Genomic DNA, 23,607 nt, shown 5'->3' with positions numbered 1-23,607 from the left:
AACTTTAGGTGTTTTCGCTCAATAAACACTCACAACGCCCGGTCTGGGAATCGAAACCGCCTCCACCTTTCATTAAGTAAATAATGGTGAAAAAATAAAATTGAGCCAAACACAGATTTTAGGAAAAAAATGTTTATATTCATACAGTATATTTACAGTAAATTTATATAACATCATGGTTTTGAATGTTTAAGTAATATGTCACAGCAGTTAAAAAAATATATCAAAGATAAGGATGGCATTGTTTATTAGAAAAAAAAAACAAAATCAGACACAAGGTCATAAATTTGGGATAAGGAATTTAGTCAGTTATATTGACCCAAGAATATGACTAGTATATATTTCATTGACCACAGAAGGATGAAAGATCAAACTGACCTCACCACAATTTGGACCCGGAATGTAGGGAGCTGTAACTAAAAGCTATAACTCTTAACATTCTAAGTTCAAATTCCTTATAATAAAAATAAAATGTCTTTCTAATTTAGCCACAAGGCCTGGGGAAGGGGATTAGTCATTTACATCAACCTCAGTACTTGACCAGTACCCATTTTATTGACCTCCAAAACAGATAAAAGGTAAAGGTCGACTGTAGCACAATTTGAACTAAGAATGCCACTAAGCATTTTGTCCAACACACTAACAATTTTGCCAGCTCATCACCTTAATAACAATAACATTTATAATAAGGCATGAAATTTGGTAGTGGTGGGAGCTAGTCGATTATGTAAATCCCAGTGCTCTACTGGTAAATAATAATAATAATAATAATAATAATCCTTTCTACTAAAGGCAGGATGCCAGAAATTTGGGGGAAGGAGACTAGTCGGTTATATTGACCCCTGTGTTTCACTGGTACTTAATTTATCAACCCCAAAAGGATGAAAGGGAAAGTTGACCTTGGCAGAATTTGAACCCAGAATGTAAAGACAGACGAAATACCATTAAGTATTTTGCCCAGCATGCTAATGATTCTGCCAGCTCACTGCCTTAAATAATAATAATGGTTTCACATTTTGGCCCAAGGCCAGCAATTTCGGAGGTAAGTTGATTACATCAATCATAGTGCTCAACTGGTGCTTATTTTATCGACCACAAATGGATGAAAGGAATAATAATAATAATAATATTATAATAATTATTTCTATTCTAGGCACAAGGTCTTGAAAATTTTTTTTGGGGGGGGAAGGGCTAAGTTGATTACATCAACCCCAGTGCATAACCAGTATTTATTTCATCAACCTCGAAAGGATGAAAGGCAAAGTCGACCTCAGTGGAATTTGAACTCAGAAGATAGCAGCAGGCAAAATACTGCTAAACATTTCGCCCAGCTTGCTAACGATTCTGCCAGCTTGCTACCCGACTAATTATAATAATTATAAAAGCTTCAAGCATTGGAATGAATCTTTAATGATTTTTTTTTATGGCGATGGGGTAGTAATGTTTTGTTTTGCTTTGTTGTCATTGAATTTAATGAACCAATTATGTGTGGTGTGTGTATGAGTGTGTGAATGTGTGTGTGTGTGTGTGTGTATGAAACTATGGAATTTAAAAAAATTGTCATGATGGTGAATAGTTCAGTGGATGGAATGTTATCCAAAAATATTTACAAAATAAACCTTGTAATATAACTTTTCTCATTATGTACATACATGTGTATGTGTATATATATATATATATATGTGCATATATATATATACTCTCACACACACGAAAGAATGTATATATGTATGTACACAAACACACACATTCCTCCTCTTTGTTAGGCGACACAAACACTTATGCATACATGTATACACACGATAGGAACTTTCACCTACCAAATTCAATCACAAAGCTTCGGTCATATATATATGTGTGTATGTATATACATACATATGCATACAGATATAAACACACATACACATGCACACATGTCTATGTATTTATGTATATATGTCACGATCTTCCAGGAAGCCCATATGCATTTTCACGATGGACTGCACGAGATACATTGATAGCAAAGCCACTGTTTACAATCGATGAACAATCACACGTTTGGACAAGGGTAAAACAAACTTATATAAACATACACAAAGGTATTTGCACAACAAGATCACAGTGAGACTGAACCTGGGACTGCATGGCTGAAATGCAAATTTCTTATTCATATAGATATAATTATGATTAATTTATTATTAATATTAGAAAGTGTGAGAAGGTGGTGAGCTGGCAGAATTGTTAGAATGCTGGGGAAAATGCTCAATGGCATTTTATCCATCTTTATGTTCTGGGTTCAAATTCTGCTGAATCAGCTTTGCCTTTCATCCTTTCGGGGTTGAGAAAATAAGTACCAGTTGGGCACTGGGATCGGTTTAATCAACTTACTCTCTCCATGAAATTACTGGCCTTGTGCCATGACCCCACACACTTCTTTTTTTGTCTATCAATTCCAAAAAGCTGAAAGGCAAAGATGATCTCAGTACAATTTGAAACCAGACCAAAACGAGCTGGAAGACATACAGCAAGGCATTTTGTCGGATACTCTGGTAATTCTAGATTCTGACAGCTTGCGACCTTTTTATAATTAAGTTGTTTTTTTTTTTTTATTTAGGCACAACGCCAGCACTTTTAAAGTGGAGGGGATTACTTGATACCATTGACCCCCCAATATTTGACTAGTACTTTATTTTTATTGACCTTGAAAGGATGAAAGGCAAAGTTGACTTCATTAGGATTTGAACTCAGAATGTAAAGAGCCAGAAGAAATACTGCAAAGCATTTTTACCGATGCTCAAACAATTCAGCCAGCTCACCACCTTAACAACAACAACAACAACAACAGCAGCAGTCCTTTCTACTATAGGTACAGGTCCTGAAATTTGATAGGAGGGACCTAATTGATTATATCGACCCTAGTGCACAACTGGTGCTTATTTTATCAACCCTGACAAAAATGATATAAAAAACAAAAATGATATAAAATTTTAAAAACTGTACAAGAATTTTGTAAATGTTTCCAAAAATTAATAAAGAAATTTCCAAATTTTATAAATTCCCATTCAAAAACTATTTACATCTTCATTACAAATCAGGAAAAGGAAAAATCTCAGTCTGATAAAATTATGAACTAAGACTCTTCGTTGTTTGCCTTTGGCAGAGTTTCTCCATTATAAGTTTACTCTGAATAGACACAAACCATTGCTTGCCATCCACTCATGCCCTACCCCTCACCCATTCTGCTTGCGTTTGTTTTTGAGTTATAGCAATCCATAATGACAAGATACACAGAACTACTCCCATTACATCAAATAGATATGATAAATAATGTTTCTTCCTCTCTCCCTGAATAGTACGCTAGTCCACTGCATGTGAACTTCACCCAACTCACACAGGATGTGCACATATTGAATTTGAGAACATAAAAGATGTACAGACACATTAGATGCACCCAATTTAAGTATCACATATTCAGGAAGAAAAGGATTTTTAGTGCATTAAAACATGTAATATAGGACCCAGGATGACTTCTTGTGATAAAAAGTGTCTCACATGTAGTCAAATATGGTATCTGTTATCTTTTACTTGCTTCAGTGATTAGGCTGTGGCCATGCTGGGGCACAGCCTTGAAGAATCTACCCCAGTACTTATTTTTTTATTTGGTAGCAGTGGGAGCTAGTCAATTATGTAAATCCCCAGTGCTCTGCTGGTAAATAATAATAATAATAATAATCCTTTCTACTACAGGCAGGAGGCCAGAAATTTTGGGGAAGGAGACTAGTCGATTATATTAACCTGGTACTTATCTATTGGTCTCTTTTGCCAAACTGCTAAGTTAAATCTCTGTAACTTAGCAGAATGTAGGGTTTTCCCAACTATTTAGTGATGTAGTGGGTTAAACCAAACAAAATTAATGTCCTGCATATGAGGTAAAAAATATAAATCAGGAAACTCATAAGTTAAAAAATCCATTTTGGCCAACCATTTTGTAGTTTTCGTTTACTGCTGTTGTCCGACCCGAGGTTTGTTCTAGCCGAACAGACCTATAATCGAAAGGATTCTAGCTGTGATCATATCTGTTTTTTAATCTGGCAGACTTTAATCCTAATCTTAGTAGTTTAGACACTATCAAATACCACAAAATCCCTACACACACACACACACACACACAGTTATTGGGTACAAAGTTTTGTTATCATAGTAGAAATTATCATAACATTGTCCTTGTGTCAAATAAAGTCATCATCATCATCATCATCATTTATTATTATGAATAAGGGAATGTATATGAGTGTGTATTTATGTGTGTGAGTGTGTATGTGTGTATACACAGCACTGGTCTACTGTATTACAGGGAGCACAGGCTCCAAGAATTTTTATCAATCATGTTGACCCCGTTTATTTCAAATCTAGTACTTATTTTATCAACCGCTATTTGTTGAACCATTAAGTTAAGGGATATAAAAGGATACAATATGAACAACATAAATTAAAGTGCACACACACACACACACTAGTAAGCACACAGGTGTAAAACAAGGGGAGGTGGGGGAAACTACATGAATACCAAAAGTAGAGCAATGTACTATTTTATGAAAGCTAAAAAAACCTTCACAATCTGTTACTCAGAATTCCACATGACTATTCATCAGACAGTTACGATAATATTCAGTATTATCACAAATGTCTGATGAACAGTCCCATGAAACTCAGCGAAACATATTGTGAAGATTTTTTCAGATTAAATAAAATAGTATACACATACACACACACTATATATATATATATATATATATATATATAAATAGACAAACAAATAGATAGATAGATAGATAGATAGATAGATAGATAAAACTTAGTTGAATTAGGTACTTAAACTGAGGCACCCTGTTAGGTCGGACTAATATATACACACAATATTAGGTAAATATCAAACTTGGTACAGAAGTAGAGGCCGAATGTCAACTGAAATAGTAGCAGAATCACTGTGGATTTAAACTATGTTAAATCATTTTAAATGTCCTTAGTTTTGAAGTTCATGAATTCATCTAACGAAAACCGTTTCTTTATAATGATATGATGTTTTCATTAATCAATTAAAAGAATCATTGGAAATGGCCATAATGGATTGACACCTGTACATATATTGTTACACACATATATACATATATTTTCATATATATATATCATACATACATATACATATATACACACACATATATATATCGTCTCCACCATCTCTATATCCTTACCAGCTATTCCTACCTTACATAATATAACATCTCCATAGCAAAACACCTGTGCCTCTTCCTTTATCATACTAAAGTATGATAAATGCATAAAACCAGGAATAAAATCACTGACATCCCCACCACTTTCCAATACTTCACTGCCTCTTAGCCAAGGGGCATTTCCCTTTCTTTCGTTGTCTTGCAAGTACTTGCTGATACCGCTAATGCGCACTGAAATGTGGTTCGCATTAGGTGGGTAGGAAAGGCACGCAGTCAAATAATAACCATATCAAGCTGATACTGGAGCTCAACAAAAGCCCAACAGCTTGCCAGATCCTGTCAAACTATCCAACCCATATCAGCATTAAAAACATATGTTAAATGATGATCACATACACACACACACACATATATATCCTTTTCTGAGCGTCCAATAACACTATCCATATCACGTCCTCACTTTGTTGTTTTTTTGTTATTGTTTTTTTGAACTTATATATATATATATATATATATATAGAGAGAGAGAGAGAGAGAGTATAAAAGGGATAAGTTATCCTAGCGGGAGATACTGTATTATTTCTCAAATTGGTTTGGAAGCCAGCTATCCACACTAGAATGCATAATTGCATACAAAGCAATGTGCAGTTGCTGCAGTCAAAACATATGAAGGTCAGATGCATATGCTGTAGAAAATTTTTAAATAAAGAAATTTAGGATGCGTATAAAATCTCTACTCTCCTCTTTGTTAGCAGCACTATATATATATATATATATATATATATATATATATATATATATATATACAGGGTGTCCACAAAGTCTGGCTACACGGAGTAAATAAAATCATAACATGAACAATTAAATATAAGAAATAATTTCTTAAAGTATGTGTTAATCCCCATGTACCCAGACTTTGTGGACATCCTGTATATATATATTACTAATTATTATATGTGGGGACACATGCACACACACACATAATTTCATGAGCATGTGTGTTTTATATATCTATTCTTCTACTAATTTCTTTCACTGGACTGCAACTATGCTCAGGTGCAATCTCTAAGGATTTTAGTTGGCCTTATCGACCCAGGACCTATTTCTGTCAATTTTTCAATCAACATTTTAACAAATCTCTAAATTATGATTTTTGACATAACACTATATATTTGTATGTCTGTGTGTAAAAATATGGATTTATATTAGTTTATCGATGGAAACAACAAACAGTATTATGTGAATTACAAGCTTATTTATCTTTAACTTGCTTCAGTTATTAGACTGTGGCCATACTGGGGTAAAAGCCACCTTCAAGGGCTTTAGTTGAATGAATACTTAAAAGCCTAGTACTTATTCTATCAGTCTCTTTTACCCAGGTGGTGGGGGACATAAAAAAAAGACACAGACACACACACAAACAGATATAGACATATATGTGGTAGGTTTCTTTCAGTTTCTGTCTACCAAATCCACTCACAAGGCTTTTGTCAGCCAGGGACAATAGTAGAAAACATTTGCCCAAGGTACCATACAATGAAACTGAACCTGGAACCATGTGGTTGGGAAGCAAACTTCTTACCACACAGCCATGCCTGTGCTTACACATATATACAGACATATATATACATACAAATATACCCACATACATAAACACACATAAATACAATTATATATATATATATATATATGGCACAATGTAAGAGTGCACCTTTGATGTAAGTCTGATGAAGTGCCAATCTAATGTCTAAATCTGTAAATATTATGTAAACTGGCATTGCACGCAGAGTTGGTACAGAAACAATTGTAAGTGATCACTAAAAGTGTGTTAAAGTATTTGTTCGTCTTATTATATATATATATATATATATATATATATATATATATATATATATATATATATATATATATATATATATATACATATATATATATATATATATATATATATATATGTATGCATGTATGTATGCATATACACACAAACACATTTATGTACATATACCGACATTATTTACATATATACATTTGTACAAATACATTACATTAATATATACACACACACACACACACATATATATATATATATATATATATATATATATATATGTATACACACACATGCATATATTAATAATGAAAATGTATTTTTTTCCTGCATGATGGACATTTAGAACCTTGTGTTTTCCCAATGGATTGAGTTAATTTATGTTTACTCTTTTTTTCTCTTCCCCAATAGATATGATTTATATTTTGATATTTCGTTGTGTTTCTCCCAATCTATTTATCTTTGTGATAGATGTTGTTTGTCTTCATAAATTTTCTTTGCAATTCAAAATATACAGTCATTTTTCATGTACACCCTGTTGTGGATTTGCAATTCTCTTTTTGCCTTTTTTTCTGAGCAGGTGGTTTTTTTTTATTTCATATTTTTCTTTTTTTTGTTTTCGATATTCCTTTTCATGAAATTTCATCATATGAGGGTGGAGGATCACTGTAAGGGGCAGTGTTTCCACTCTCACGAACTGGAGGGTCTATGGATACTTCAGCATCTGGGTTATTGCGTCGCTTACAACACGGCAAAGTTTCTCTTGCATCTCGGACAAACATTGGCATTAGGCAAACGATAGTGAGTACAGTCTGCAAAATACGACGAAATAAAAATGAAATGAATTGGACCAAACACTGGGCATATTTAATGAGACAATTTTTAAAAAAATTTACTTGGCAAAAATTATAGAATGACTTAAAACCTGCAAGTTCCATGGATTGGCACTTATCAAACTGGTTTCAAATTAGGGGGATTACATTTACATAGACTGACAAAAATAATAAATAAAATTCTCACAGGATTGTTCTAGCCACTACTTCCTGAACTAACACCCCTGAGCCATTCTTATCTCTCTCACCTTACTGTCCCCACCAAACTAATATTTGTCATCAAGTCACAACTAATATATAGACTTAAAATATCGGTTGTCCATTCAGAAGAATTTAAATCCTTGTTTCTTGCTTATGAGGAGTTTGACCAAGGTTCTTCCACATTTTGCCTCTAGTAACTCAGCAAACATTTATTCTTGTCTGCTGCAGCATCTCTAAAGTTTCTCCACACATACCTGTCCCTATTCCAGCATTGACAGTGGCAACCTTAAGTTTTGTACCCCTCGGGGAGAAGAGAGTGTCTGGTGATGTCTTGGTTGTGTGGTGTTTATCTATGAAGACGTATATCTTGTCAAAGAGCAACTTACCATGATCACAAACATATAGAAGACACATTCCCAGTTGTATGTGGTCTCAATGTAAGGTAGGGTCACCTGAAATAAACACAAGTTGATATATAAGGGAGGTGAGTGAATGAAAAAACAAGAGAGAGAGAGAGGGAAACAGCGGGTGGGACACTGTAGGCAAATTAACATTTCATAATTAGGATGGCAGTTAGTGTAGTTCTTAAAACTAGCTGAATGATAACCAAGTTATTTTACTAAATTCTTTTGTTATATTTAAAATAATTGAAAGAAACACAGAGTATCTCAAAATAAATACAGAAACGAAAGGATTAAGAAGTATATCCTGCAAGTGATGATTTATGGCAGTGAAACATGGGCTCTCAACACTACCATCATGAATGCCCTCATTGTAGCTGAATGTAAAATAGAACAAATCAAGCTTGGCATCACATTGTGGGACAAGAAAATCAATTGCTGGATTCAACAGCACATGATAGTCAACATCATCAGGAACAAATACAAAAGGGCTAGCCACATCACGTGACTGAAGATCAACAGATGGAGAGTCAGGGAGATGGAATGGACAAGATCAAGAAGCTGACCAAAAACAATACGGCGAGATGATCACACCAACTACTCGGGACTTACATGGCCATGACTGGCCAGAGACAGACAGTAGTGGAAGGAGTTCAGGAAAGGGTTTCTCCAAGAGCGATGAAGACTTGGATATTGGAAGGGACTTTGTACAACAACAGTTCTACAACAATTCCAACAAAAACAATAAAACAACACTCACCTGTCCAATAGCTGCACCAAGACTACCTGTTCCATCAATGATACCTGTCACTGTTGCGAGAGCCCGCTTGCTTTTTGACAATGTCTTCTGCTGTCCTGTTGAGATAAAAAAAAAAAAGGTCAATTCAGACACAACTACAAGCAATATGTTTAGTGGCAGGATTTGAACCACGTTTCTATTACTTATCAGGTGGCTGTGTTAACAATTACATCCCAGAACACCTGTCATTCTCTCATTTCATGTTTGTGTGTGTGTATGTGTGCATGCATGTACATGTGTATGTAGGTGGTTGTGTGTGTGTGTGTGTCTCATTGTCTTGACACAACATGGTAGTTGTAAACAAGTGTCACTATACAAACGCTGTACTTTGATTCCACTCCTCCATGAACATATGTCTGGGGAAATAATCACAATGCTGAGAAACAGGTTTGGTTTGGTTTGGTGACAGGAAGAGCATCCAACCATAGAAAATCTGCTTCAACAGACTCCGTTGACCCATGCAAGCATGGAAAAGTAGGCATGAAAATGATAAGGGGGAGGAGGACAATGACAACGATGATGGTGGTGGTGACAATGGTGATGACAGCAGTGGTGGAGGTGGTGGTGATGATGACTGATGATGATGTTGATGATGATTGGTAAAGGTACCAATACAGGGCATTGGCTAGATGGAGATGGTAGAACATGAAAGATATCTTGCAGCAGACGTTCTCATTGTTAGTGACCTGACAGCAACACCTGTCACAACACCAGTGCCAAGCTGTTTTGACCCTTGTCTCGTCTTTCTCTGGAACAACTTCGATGACATGGAGAGGAGAGGTACAGCTAGTCTTCCACAAAATAAACCTTGATCTATGGAGGTCTTCATGTATGAAGAAAATGCATTAATATTTTATTAAAATATTGTATTAGTAACATGTTTTGCTTATACACTCTGGTATAAACTATAGCTGTATATAAGCATTGCCATAGAAGCAGCATCATTTATCTCCATTTCATAAAAATATGTTTGGTCATAGAGAAATATTACCTTACATAGAAACAGGTAAAGATTGGTGACAGGAGGGTCATCTGATCACAGAAAACTTGCCTCATGCAGGCAGGAAAGAGTGGATGTTAAATGATGATGATGATGATGATGATGATGATGGTGACAGGTAAAAGTACCCTAGTGCCAATTAACAGCGACTAATTAACTTACCTAGATCAGCAGAGATGGCAGCACTAATCAAACTAGCAACACCGCCAATAAATATGCCACAAATCGACAGGATAATTGCATTCGTAGTGATACTGACACTGGTTGGTAGGTCTAAACAAAGTAGAAACAAGCAATGACAGTTAAAATATTTGTTGTAGCAGAATGATAGGGATGTAGCTGCATACACATGTGTGCACACACACACACACACACACACACGTAAACATTATCGGTTGAACACATGAAGCGTTTAGTAACAGAGTCTTGTAAGTGTCATCCTGGCAATTTTCGAGGTTAGTATATAATTTTCTTTGTCTTCACGTCTAGAATCTGAAAAAATTGGAAGGAAGAACCGGGTACACGTGTCTGTGGAAGGCTCAGCGACTTGCACGTTAATTTCACAAGCAAGCTGTTTTGTTGATATATATATATATATATATATATATATATATATATATATATGTATGTATGCGTGTATGTATGTGTGTGTATGTATGTATGTATATATATATATATATATATATAGAGAGAGAGAGAGAGAGAGAGAGATATATACATATATACACACACACACACACATATATATATGCAGTATAAATTTCAGTGAAAAATTGTATGAAAATGTTTTAAGACAAGCAATTAACCAGAACTTCTTTATTTTGGACATTTATTTAGATTTCAGTTACCAATGAAATGATGGATACTTATTACATAAACATATAGTAAGTCCATTTTTGAAACATGTATTCAATGATTATTTAAGTAAATCCTTTTAAATAGGAAGGCACTGCGGTTTCCATACTCAACGTGGGTATGAGCAAGAGTGAAAACAATGATGGGTGCAGATCTTAGTGGTAACAGCTAATATTCGAATCAGCCCAACACACACACCACCGCCACCGCCACCACCACCATCATGACTGTGTATATAAGCTAATCAGGTGGACTGTATTAGTTCTTGAGGTATATTTAATATAACACCCCCACTCAATGCTAAAACCAGGCCCTTAGATGTCCTGAGCAAAATCCACTTTGCACTGCTTCAGACTCCTTGCTTCTGCTTTCTTTTGCTCTACCAAACTTGGAGACCTTCCAAATGGCTATGAGACCCATCCATCTGCCTAAAGCAAAGCCATAAAGAAAATTAATATAATAAGGCATGGTCGTGGGGTTAAGAACCTTATTTTGCAATCACATGCTTTAGAGTTCCATCCCACTTCACAACACCTTCGAGCAACTGACTTCTACTATAGCCCCAGTGTGAGAGAATTTGGTAAAAGTGTCTGTTAACCCATTTTGTGTGTGTGTACGTGTGTGTGTGTGTGTGCGCCTAAGTTTGTGTTTGTTCCTCACCACCTCTTGACAACCAGTGTTGGTTTGTGTATGGCCCTGAAGCTTAGCAGTTCAGTGAAAGACTGACAAAATAAGTACCAGATTTAAAAAAAAAAAAAGTACTGTGATTAATTTGTTCCACTAAACCCACTAAACAAGTAAAAAAAAAAATAAAAGAATAGTGAATAAATTAAATAATTACTTACAGGAATAGAGAACAAGAGATGGTATAGCGAAAATCAACATTGGTACAACTACAATACCTCGTTTCCCAATACGATCCTAAACATTAGGAAAATACAAAAACAAAAATAAATAGATGAATAACAAAAGTTTACAATTAAAAGAAAGATAGATGGATGATAAAAAAAAATAGAAATTAAAAAAATAGGCGTAGGAGTGGCTGTGTGGTAAGTAGCTTGCTGACCAACCACATGGTTCCGGGTCCAGTCCCACTGCGTGGCACCTTGGGCAAGTGTCTTCTACTATAGCCTCGGGCCGACCAAAGTCTTGTGAGTGGATTTGGTAGACGGAAACTGAAAGAAGCACGTCGTATATATGTATGTGTATGTGTTTGTGTGTTTGTCCCCCCACCATCGCTTGACAACCGATGCTGGTGTGTTTACGTCCCCGTAACTTAGCGGTTCGGCAATAGAGACCGATAGAATAAGTACTAGGCTTAGAAAGAATAAGTCCTGGGGTCGATTTGCTCGACTAAAGGTGGTGCTCCAGCATGGCCACAGTCAAATGACTGAAACAAATAAAAGAGTAAAAAAGGGATCCATAAGTAAAAAAAAAATGGTTGAGAAATATTGCTCTACATGGCTGCTTGATTTACTAGAAGTAGCAGTCAAATATCCCTCAAAATACACCCTCATATTGTCTTGAGAAAAAGAGAAGTTACACTGGTTTAATATAGTATTGGACAAACTAGATCTTTACAGGGATGGTCATGGCTGGAATGCTTTAAATCAAGGTTTATTTAATCAGAGATGACCTGAGACCAAACAACAACAACAGTAGTGACACTCACAGATATATATCCTGCAACAGTTCCACCTGAAAGAGATAGAACAAAACAATAATAAAAGAAATGAAACATGTAAAAAACATAATTTGTTGTATTTGTTCTGGATCTTTATATTCTGAGTTCAAATCCCACCGAAGTCAACTTTGTCTTTCATCCTTCCTGGGTTGATAGAATAAAGAACCAGTCAAACACTAGGGTCGATATGATAAACAAATTCCTGGTTTACAATTTTGGGCCAAGAGAATTGGAAGAGCACTGGAAAAAAATATTCTGTGAAGAATGTTTTTTTCTGGTCTACTTCCCATGCTTACAAAGGTCAAATGAAATGTGTTGAGTCAGGTTTCAAAAGTCAGAGATGCTTGTCTTGTCAAGGAAGATTGAAAAACAAATGACATCACTGCTTGTATGATGTGACGGTGATGTTTTTTTATGATCTGACACATACAAACACACACACATTTAAGGTCTGTTTCCCTTGATGGCACATATATATATATATATATATATATACACACATACAAACACATGCACATACACACACAACAAGCTTCTTTCCTTTTAGTTTGGCTTACAAATCATCTCTCAAGGCTTTATATGTATATCTATCTATCTAACTATCTATCTATCTATCTATACAGGGATTAGCATTGAGTTGCTTCTCCAACATACTGAAAATTTTCAGTATGTTGGAGAAGCAACTCAATGTTAATCCCTGTATATTTATGATGATAAATGGTTTTACCGATAAAGGTTTTTTCATACTGAACTACTTGGCAAAATTGTTAATTATTAATTCTATTACTAATTGACGATTCCCTGCCCTTATTCTTGTATCTATCTATCTAGATATATATATATATATATATATATATATATATACACACACACATCAAAATCTAGTAACTTACCAAAAATGCCACCAACGTCATACCAGATGGATATTTTGTCTGACATATCCTCCGACCAGTGGAAGTTGCGGTCGAGGTAGAGGGGTAACCAAAAGAAGAAAGAGTAATTCACCAGCTTCAGGAAGGCATACGCAAAGGCACACTGCAACAAGACATCAGAAAATAAACATGTTAAAAAGAAAGCAAAATTATATGATGCACTATTTAGATGGACAGGCAGATTCTCTTCTGGAAACTTATACAATCTATAATTGCATAGGTTAAGATGCAGCTTTGGTTGTGTAGTGAAGAAGTTCACTTTCAAACCATATGATTTTGGGTTCAGTCCCACTGTGCAGTATGTTAAGCGTGTGTCTTCTACTATAGGCCCAGGTTAATCAAAAGGCTTGGTAAAATAGAAGCCGGAAGAAGCCCAACACCAGGAAGTAAGAGTGAGAGAAAGTTGTGGTGAAAGAGTACAGCAGGGTTCACCACCATCCCCTGCCGGAGCCTCGTGGAGCTTTAGGTTTTTTGCTCAATAAACACTCACAACGCAAGGTCTGGGAATCGAAACCATGATCCTATGACAGCGAGTCTGCTGCCCTAACCACTGGGCCATTGCGCCTCCACACGTCAACAATATATGTAAGAGACAGCTGTAAACACCTTGTTATTATATATTTTTAGGTACAGAAAAAAATGGAGACTCTATTTTCAACCCAATATCTCTTCACATCTGTGACACACAATAAAAGCAAATTTAAGACAGAGCTAATGATCTGAGATTTTAAAAATGAATATGTTTCCTTTTTACGTTTTCTTTCATCTTTTTTTTTTATGTTGTCTGATTGCAAATTAACCCTGACTGAGCAAACCTTGGATCGAAAGTGTTTTAGTTGTCCCCATCTTGCTAACATAATTTGTTGGTTAATCCAATAGCATATAATCTGGCCATATCCAGACCCAAAATTCTACCTACTTTATGTGCAAACTGGCCACATCTGACTCCTTGCAACTACTCTACAAAGTCATTCTAAAAATAAACAATCATACCATCAAAATGTCACAGCTATGAGGTAACGCATAATTAATTCAAACAAGGTAAATAAACAAACGTGGAGGTGCGTGGCTTAGTGGTTAGGGTGTCAGCATCATGATCGTAAGATTGTGTTTTCGATTCCTGGACCGGGCGACGCGTTGTGTTCTTGAGCAAAGCACTTCATTTCACGTTGCTCCAGTTCACTCAGCTGGCAAAAATGAGTAACGCTGCGATGGAGTGGCGTCCCGTCCAGCTGAGGAGCACATACGCCATTGAAACCGGGAAACCGGGCCCATGAGCCTGGCTAGGCTTTAAAAGGGCGCATTTATTTTTTATTTTATAAATAAACAAACATTAAATTGACGGAATAATCTGAATGATAAAGGGTCAAATAGTACAGAATTAAGACTCACCAAAAGAACACCGGGCAACATGAGAGCATCCAAAAATCTTATAGCTTCCTCTTTTTCTTCAGCCTCCTCTTCAGGATGCTCTTCCGGGAGTAAAGGATCTGCAAATATAAACATACATTTCATTAGAAGTGATGTGTACGCTTTTACTTGTTTCAGTCATTTGACTGCGGCCATGCTGGAGCACTGCTTTTAGTCGAGCAAGTCGACCCCAGGACTTATTCTTTCTAAGCCTAGTACTTATTCTATCGGTCTCTTTTGCCGAACCGCTAAGTTACGGGGACGTAAACACACCAGCATCGGTTGTCAAGCGATAGTGGGGGGACAAACACAGACACACAAACACATACATATATATATATATATATATATATATACATATATATATACGACGGGCTTCTTTCAGTTTCCATCTACCAAATCCACTCACAAGGCTTTGGTCAGCCCGAGGCTATAGTAGAAGACACTTGCTCAAGGTGCCACGCAGTGGGACTGAACCCGGAACCATGTGGTTGGTAAGCAAGCTACTTACCACACAGCCACTCCTGCGCCTGTAGAAATTTTTTTTTTTTAAAGCTGCTGTTTCTTTAGCATTGTCTGATTATAGGCTCGTTTTTTTTTTTTTTTTGTTTTGGCCTGCACAACATAAAACTCTTTCCTTTCCAATCTGGCCCACCTCTGATAAATATAAGCTGACTTTGCTTGATTCTGTTGCACCAGCAATAGAACATGCCTCTTCTAAGACTTGAAAGGTTTCCCTATCCCATAATACATCAAACTTCTATGTCATGTGACCAGCAACAGAATATTTTTTGTATCATTCTTAACACCCTTAACGCTTCAGACTTTCATATTCTGATATCATCATCATCATCAGCATCATCCTCATCATTTAACATTCATTTTCCATGCTGGCATGTGTTAGATGGTAAACTTTGGTATGGTTTTAAGGCTGGATGCCCTTGCTTAATGCCAACCATCCGGATAGGTAAAGTTTCCCTTAGCAACTTTGAAAATCTTCTTTTGCTCTGCAGCTCCTCAACACTCCATATCATTACAACAGCAATAAAAATCTTTTACCATAATGATGTCCCAAACTTTCATAAACAGCTGAACAAATAAACTTTCATAATGTCTGAAGCTTTCATAAACAAATACCGTATTTGATGGGATATAAGGTGCACTTAATTTTACAAAAGAAAATCATTCCAGGTCTTAAAGGCATTCAACCCTTTAGCATTGAAATTAGTCTATCAAATGTAAAGATTATTTATTCACATGATTTTAAATTAATCCTGCATTATCTTGTAGCTTTGAGCTTTTGTTCATGTGGCTGTTTATTTTTAGAATGACATTGTAAGGTAAGTGTGAGAAGCCAGACTTGGCTGGCTTGAACATAAAACAAGTAGAATATTTGGGCTGATTATGGCTGGTTTAAATGCTAAAGGGTTGAATATTGGCTTCAAATTTTGGCACAAGGTCGGCAATTTGGAGGGAAGGCGTAAGTTGATTTCACTGACCCCAGTACTCAACTAGGATTTTATTGGCAGAAAATGACCAAAATAAGGACAACAATAATATACACCCTCCAAAATATAAATTGCGATTTTATTGAATTAATTTACTTTTTAGTATTTCAAGATATTTTTATGTAATTTTAGTAAATATATCTGTTAAAATGAGATGTCAGTGTTATTTTCATTTTTGTGTAATTTAGATGGCAATTTATTCTCCGCACCCTGTATATATTTCATAGGTTATATACGTAATGCATGCACATTTGTCAGTATGTGTGTACATGTATTTACATATAGGTGTGTGTGCATGCACGTATTGAATGTGGAATATGCGTAAATGTATGTGTATATGTGTGCATATGTCTATGCATGCACATGCATGTGAATGAGTAAATATATATGTGTGCATATGTCTATGCATGCACATGCATGTGAATGAGTAAATATATATATATATATATATATACGTTTGTGTATGGTATGTCTATGTGTACAAATATATATACATGTATGAGTATGTGTATATATGTAGGTTATCTTCATGCATGCATGCATATTAATTCAATAAACGCAAAAGAACAGAATCAACAGTCGATAAGATGCATGCAAAACACCAGACGTCTCACCTGAGTCACCATTTCCTTTCATTCAAAATGTTAATCACTGTGCCAAATGTTAAAAAAACCATATCTTTATCTACATCATTACACTTACTGTTGCATATCTGATATCAAACTTATAACACTGGATGAACAATACTAGTGGGTAGGCAGGTATCCATCTATCTATTTGACTGCCTCATGTGTTACCTGACATGGGACCACCTAATTCTAAGTAATACATACATACATTATTTAAGTATATATGAGCATGTCTAGATAGTTGTTATAAGGAGTTTTTTTGGTTTCTCACTCAACTGTGCCCCATACATAATAATCAAGAAGACATACTTAAAACAAAACATACAGATCTGCACTATACATACATACAAAAATACCGTTGATGCTGTTAAAATTCCAATGAAGGAGCCTTGGATCTAGGCTAGAAACCAACTCTTTCTCTATTGGCAAGAAATCTTGAAACAAAACTGAATAATGGCATACATACATACATACATACACACACACACACACACACACACACACACACACACACAACTTTTACAACTTGAACAAGAATGGAGAAAATCACATCTTTAATTGATGATTACACCAGACATCACCAATGATCATTTCTATTGTGCCAACATATTCAGATGTAAAGAAAAGGTACAAAGTACCAGCCAAACCATTATACATGAAAATTTATGCTAACACAATGTTATCAAAGTAATCCAAAATAGGTGAAGGTCAACGCGAACTGAGATAATATCTCTAATACAAGAATGCATACAAAAAGAACGTTAAGAAGAAATAGAATATTCTAAGTAAAGCTAGTTTAGTGTTTAAACTTACAATGACTTCAGTAGATATAAAGATAGAAATGCTACATCATGACGTTTAGTTATCTATTCATTTATACATGCTAAAAAAAATTCAGAAAAATTATGCTTATTTGATTATAAGAAAAACAATTATAATTAAGGTGTTATTTAGTATTGAAATATTAAAATGCTTTTCTATGTTTATGAGAACATTTCAACACACACACACACAAAAATACAAGGCATTGCAGAAAAGTTCCTGGCTTTGGGTAAAAGAAAATAAAGGAGGATCAGTTAATTCTGATTTTATTCAACTGATTCCCTCTCAGATTCACAGACTTATTGCAGAGGTTCTTCAGTTTTTCTAAGCCCTGTAAAAGAACTTGGAAACTTGGGCCTCCAACCAGGCCCAACATGTTTTACAAATCAATATCAATACATGTATTAAGATAACACGGTACTTTCAAGATTGATGACAATGAATCTCAAACAGTATGAAATGGTCACACTTCTTCCTTCCCAGCCACACCATCTCTCTTTAAGTAACATCAAATAATAATAATGGTGTAGTATGGGGGATTGTGAAGGTACATGACCTAGTGCAATGGTCCACAAAGAGTGGCAAAACACAAGATGGAAGAAAATCTATTTAAACCAAGTACAGAAGATAAAAAAAAAATGTAAAAAAGATGGTGATGATGGTGGTGAGGATCTTGATCCTGATGATGATGGTGATGATGGCGATGATGATTATGATAACTTAAAACTAGATATTAGAACAAACCATTTTTTCTTTTAAAATTGCATTCACAGAAAAACAAAGCATGCGAAACAAGGATTTCAAAATACTATATTCAAATAAGAATATATTTAGGGGTTGGACCCTAGTCTTGGTTTTACTTACCACTCTCAGTGTAAGAACAATGTGGGGTCATAACATCTGATGTTAGGAGGAAATAAACAAATAAATATATAAGAGGAGACAGAGGGTTAAAGGGAAAAAACAGAAACAAACATATTTTAGTGAAGAGAGGAATTGATGAAGAAATCTATGTTGCTATAAAGCAACAGTTCTGAAATTGCACATTATTATAATTTATTGTTGTTACATTAGAAATTATTATTTACCATGTTATTGTAGTTGTTGTGGCAGAATAATTAGCATGTCAGACAAAAGGCTTTGTGGCTTTTCTTCTGATTATCTGACTTTCTGAGTTCAAACCCTACTGAAGTCAACTTTGCTTTTCATCCTTCTAGGGTCGATAAAATATATGTAATTAACTAGTCCCTACTCCACTCTCAAATTGCTGGCCTTGAGGCTAAATCAGAAACAACTATTATTGTTGTTGTTAGGACAGTGAGCTACCAGAATCATTAACATGTTGCACATAACGCTTAGCGGCATTTTGTCCATCTTTGTGTTCTGAGTTCAAATTCCACCAAGGTTGACTTTGCCTTTCATCCATTCAAGGTCAATAGAATAAGTACAGAATATCAAGCCATGTGGAAGGGGCAGACCCAGGGAGACGTGGAACAAAGCACTGAGAAAGGATCTACAGATCCTAGGACTCACAGAGAGGATTATAGAGGATTATATATATATATATATATATATATATATATATAAATATATATATATATATATATATATATATATATATATATATATATATAGGTAAGTGGTAGGTTTGCCTCGATCCTTCAGGGGTAGTCAGAAGCATCCAAGCAACCAGGGGATGTTTAAATCCAGAGGCACTCCTGGGGATCACCTGTATGGGTACCGTCTTGGGAAGAGGGCGTCCAGAGGCAGGTAATATGTTGCTTAAACCGTAGTTTATGTATTTACTTGGAGAATGGAAAATACTTTTTCTTGTATTTGTTGCTCCATTCTCCAAGTGAATATGTATATATATATATATATATATATATATATATATATATATATATAAATATGTGGAAATATATAAATATATATAGTTGAAATTTATAGAAAAACTAAAGACGAAGACAAGTGTATGAACAACAGCAGGTGTATTAGTCTGATGCTTGGGGAAAGTGGGAAAGTCTTTTACATTTCAAGTCTATGCTCTTCAACAGAAAGGAACACGAGAAAATAAACAGGGAGAGACTAAAAAAACTTGTGGATTTAGCGATCAAGCATGGTGACTGGTTATGTACACACACTTATATATATATATATATATACGTGTGTGTGTGTGTGTGTGTGTGTGTGTAAATATTAATTGATAAGCCATATGAAATAACTGACATGGTCACATCAAAATGATGATGATTAAGATGATGATAATAATAAATATGCTGGTGGTGATGGCAATGATGATTACAATAACTTGAACCAGAAATTAGAACAAACCATTTTTTCTTTTAAAATTGCTTTCACAGAAAAACAAAGCATGCGAAACAAGGATATCAAAATACAATATTCAAATAAGAATATATTTAGGGGTTAGAGATTAGTTTTGCTTTTACTTACCACTCTCAGTGTAAGAACAATGTGGGGTCATAACATCTGATGTTTGGAGGAAATAAACAAATAAATATATAAGAGGAGACAGAGGGTTAAAGGGAAAAAACAGAAACAAACATATGTTGCAGTACGGTGGATTGTGAAGATGAATATTTTAGTGAAGAGAGGAGTTGATGAAGAAATCTATGTTACTATAAGACAACAGTTCTGAACTTGCACATTATTATAATTTATTGTTGTTACATTAGAAATTATTATTTACTATGTTATTGTGGTTGTTTGGCAGAATAATTAGCACGTCAGACAAAATGCTTGCAAGCATTTGGCTGGACTTTCAATCTGAAAATAGACCACAAGCAATGAGCTCTTTCTCCTCACTCCCTTTCTCTGACCAGTCACTGAAGCCCTGCAAAAAAACTCAAAGTCAGAGGTGCTGCCTTTCCCTGTCTAAATAAGTCATAAGAAAGTTGTCAGTGCTTGGTAGACAGTATGTGTGTGTGTGTGTGTGAGGAGATGAATCTGGTTACCTTCATTAGCATCTGCAATTGGTTGGTAGATGTATTTCCTGGATCTTACTGAAAAACAAAAGAAGGGAAAAATATAATAATGATGATGATGATGATGAGGATGAGGATGATGATGATAATGATGATGATGATTTTAAATTTTGGCACAAGGCCAGAAGGTTTGGGAGAGGCTAAGTTGATTAAATCAACCCCAGTTTTTAACTGGTACTTATTTTATCAACCCTGAAAGGATGAAAGGCAAAGTTGATCCTAGTGAAATTGGAACTCAGAATGTAATGACAGACAAAATGCCAGAAAGAGTTTTGCCCTGGATGCTAACAATTCTGCCAGCTTGTGATTCCAAATTTTGGCAGCAAAGCCAGCAAGTTTAGAGGAAAGGGTGAAGTTGATTTCATTGACCCCCAGTGCTTAGCTGGTACTTATTTTATCAACCTCAAAAGGGATGAAAAGTAATGTCAACCTCAGAAGAATTTAAACTCATAAAAACAGACAAAATGCAACTACAAATTTTATCTGGTGCTGCAAGGTACCACAGGTGGCAGCCACCACATCACTAACTGCAGCAGTAGCAACAATATATATGGTTTCAAATTTTGACACAAGACCAACTGGAATTTATTTTATCAATTACAAAAGGATGAAAGGTGAGTGGCTGACAAAATTTTATGGAATGGTGCAAAGACACCTTTAGCCTTTTTGATGATTTTATAAATGTGGTTCATCCAATACAGTCTGTTACCTACCACCCACGTCTCCATATTAATTTAACCTTTTAGAATTTTAACCGGCCATATCCGGCCCAAATATTTCACGTTTTATCAAAGCAGCCAAATTATTCCCAATATCGATGTATAATTGCTTTAACCTCAAATCAGCCTTGATTATAGGCAAGTGTCTTTTTTCTAGCAAACCATTGCCACAGGTTGATCAAAGCATGGGAGTGAAGATTAGTAGAGGTGAAAGAAATTGCATGGAAGCCTTTAGGAAAAAATTCATCTGTTACTGAGTGGCAAACTCAATCTGTCAGATTTGGCCTCTCACATCTGCTCTACAATTTCATACTAAAAATATACAACATAATGCATAGTTAATTCAAACAATGGGAATGAATAAGCATTATATTTGACAGAATAATCAGAATACTAAAGTTAATGTCAGTTACTCAATAGAAGAAGGGTTCATATAGAAGTTTCAGATTTACTTTCTTGCATTATCAATACCAATGATTAATATACAGCAGTTGTCGAACAAAATGTTTCACAGTATTTAATAGCACTTTTACATTCTGTGCTTTTTATCCTTTTGTGATTGATAAAATAAAATTTCTCAAGTAATGAGATCATTTATAGTCCTATAACACATTCTAAATGCAAATGGAATTATATCTGAGACAAAAGTTGTGATGTGTACTTACGTAAATCAGCTGGAGAACTGATCAAGCTGAAGAAGTTGATAATTGCAAGTCCTATCAGAAATGTGGATGTAATTAGAAAGGAATACTGAAATAAAAACAAACAGCGTAAAAGGTTTTGCAAACTCTGTTACAGTAAATACTAGGAAAGGCAGCTGGATGGATTATAAAGACACTATGCTAGGGATGTTATGGGGACTGAGAAACAGTTGTGTTACAGTTACACTGGAGTATTAGAGAATTGTATTATAATAGTCGTATTGGTGAGACAGAATGTGACAGTATTGTTACTGTCATATGGGGAACTCCTATCAGCCAGGCCTAGGCAGCGAGCTGGCAGCATGGTTAGCATGTCAGACAAAATGCTTAACAGTATTTTATCTTTCAAATTATGCTGTGACCTTGTCAGTGCTGGTGCCGCATAAAAAGCACTTGGTCCACTCTGTAAAGTGGTTGGCATTAGGAAGGGCATCCAGCAGTAAAAAAAAACCCATGCCAAAACAGACCTCACTGGTGCTGGTTCCGCATAAAAAGCACTTGGTCCACTCTGTAAAATGGTTGGCATTAGGAAGGGCATCCAGCAGTAAAAAAAAACCCATGCCAAAACAGACCTCACTGGTGCTGGTTCCACATAAAAAGCACTTGGTCCACTCTGTAAAGTGGTTGGCATTAGGAAGGGCATCCAGCAGTAAAAAAAACCCCATGCCAAAACAGACCTCACTGGTGCTGGTTCCACATAAAAAGCACTTGGTCCACTCTGTAAAGTGGTTGGCATTAGGAAAGGCATCCAGCCGTAAAGACCATGCCAAAGCAGACATTGGAGCTTGGCATAGTCTACAGGCTTACCAGTTCCTGTCTAAAAATTCAACCCATGCTAGCATAGAAGATAAATGTTAAATGATGATGATGATGATGATTCGATTTAATTAATTGTTCAGTCAATTAATTAATCAGCTAGGTTTGTCAAAGTCCTTTCATTGCTAGTCACAACCTCATCAATGACATGCCTTCTCTATTGCAGGTCAATGGAGATGGCATGTCCGGATGAAGTCATGAATAGCAATGAAAGGACTTTAACAAATGTAACTGATTAATTGATTAACCAAATA

At 35.4% G+C, this 23,607-nt stretch overlaps 1 protein-coding gene across 3 annotated transcripts in view; it reads right to left on the bottom strand.

The window, feature by feature from the left end:
• Nucleotides 1-116: 116 nt before the first annotated feature.
• The window catches only part of LOC106883447 (sugar phosphate exchanger 3), a 39,931-nt gene continuing 16,440 nt past the window's right edge, over nt 117-23,607 (bottom strand). Inside the window, exons 8-19 of one of the 3 annotated variants that reach the window (XM_089341954.1) lie at nt 22,502-22,586; nt 21,088-21,135; nt 20,567-20,602; nt 18,977-19,012; nt 15,136-15,233; nt 13,705-13,846; nt 12,800-12,825; nt 11,973-12,048; nt 10,435-10,545; nt 9,234-9,328; nt 8,459-8,524; nt 117-7,850 (exon numbers count right to left, since the gene is read on the bottom strand). In XM_089341954.1, coding sequence (XP_089198080.1) covers nt 7,671-7,850; nt 8,459-8,524; nt 9,234-9,328; nt 10,435-10,545; nt 11,973-12,048; nt 12,800-12,825; nt 13,705-13,846; nt 15,136-15,233; nt 18,977-19,012; nt 20,567-20,602; nt 21,088-21,135; nt 22,502-22,586 — 999 coding nt within the window. In that variant the 3' untranslated portion in view covers nt 117-7,670. The remainder of the gene's footprint in view (nt 7,851-8,458; nt 8,525-9,233; nt 9,329-10,434; nt 10,546-11,972; nt 12,049-12,799; nt 12,826-13,704; nt 13,847-15,135; nt 15,234-18,976; nt 19,013-20,566; nt 20,603-21,087; nt 21,136-22,501; nt 22,587-23,607) is intronic. The other 2 variants (XM_089341955.1, XM_089341956.1) reach the window with 2 other exon arrangements.

Source organism: Octopus bimaculoides, chromosome 25, assembly GCF_046866305.1.
Source record: "Octopus bimaculoides isolate indiv1 chromosome 25, ASM4686630v1, whole genome shotgun sequence".
NCBI classification, from domain to species: domain Eukaryota; kingdom Metazoa; phylum Mollusca; class Cephalopoda; order Octopoda; family Octopodidae; genus Octopus; species Octopus bimaculoides.
This window is presented reverse-complemented; position numbering and strand designations above follow the sequence as displayed.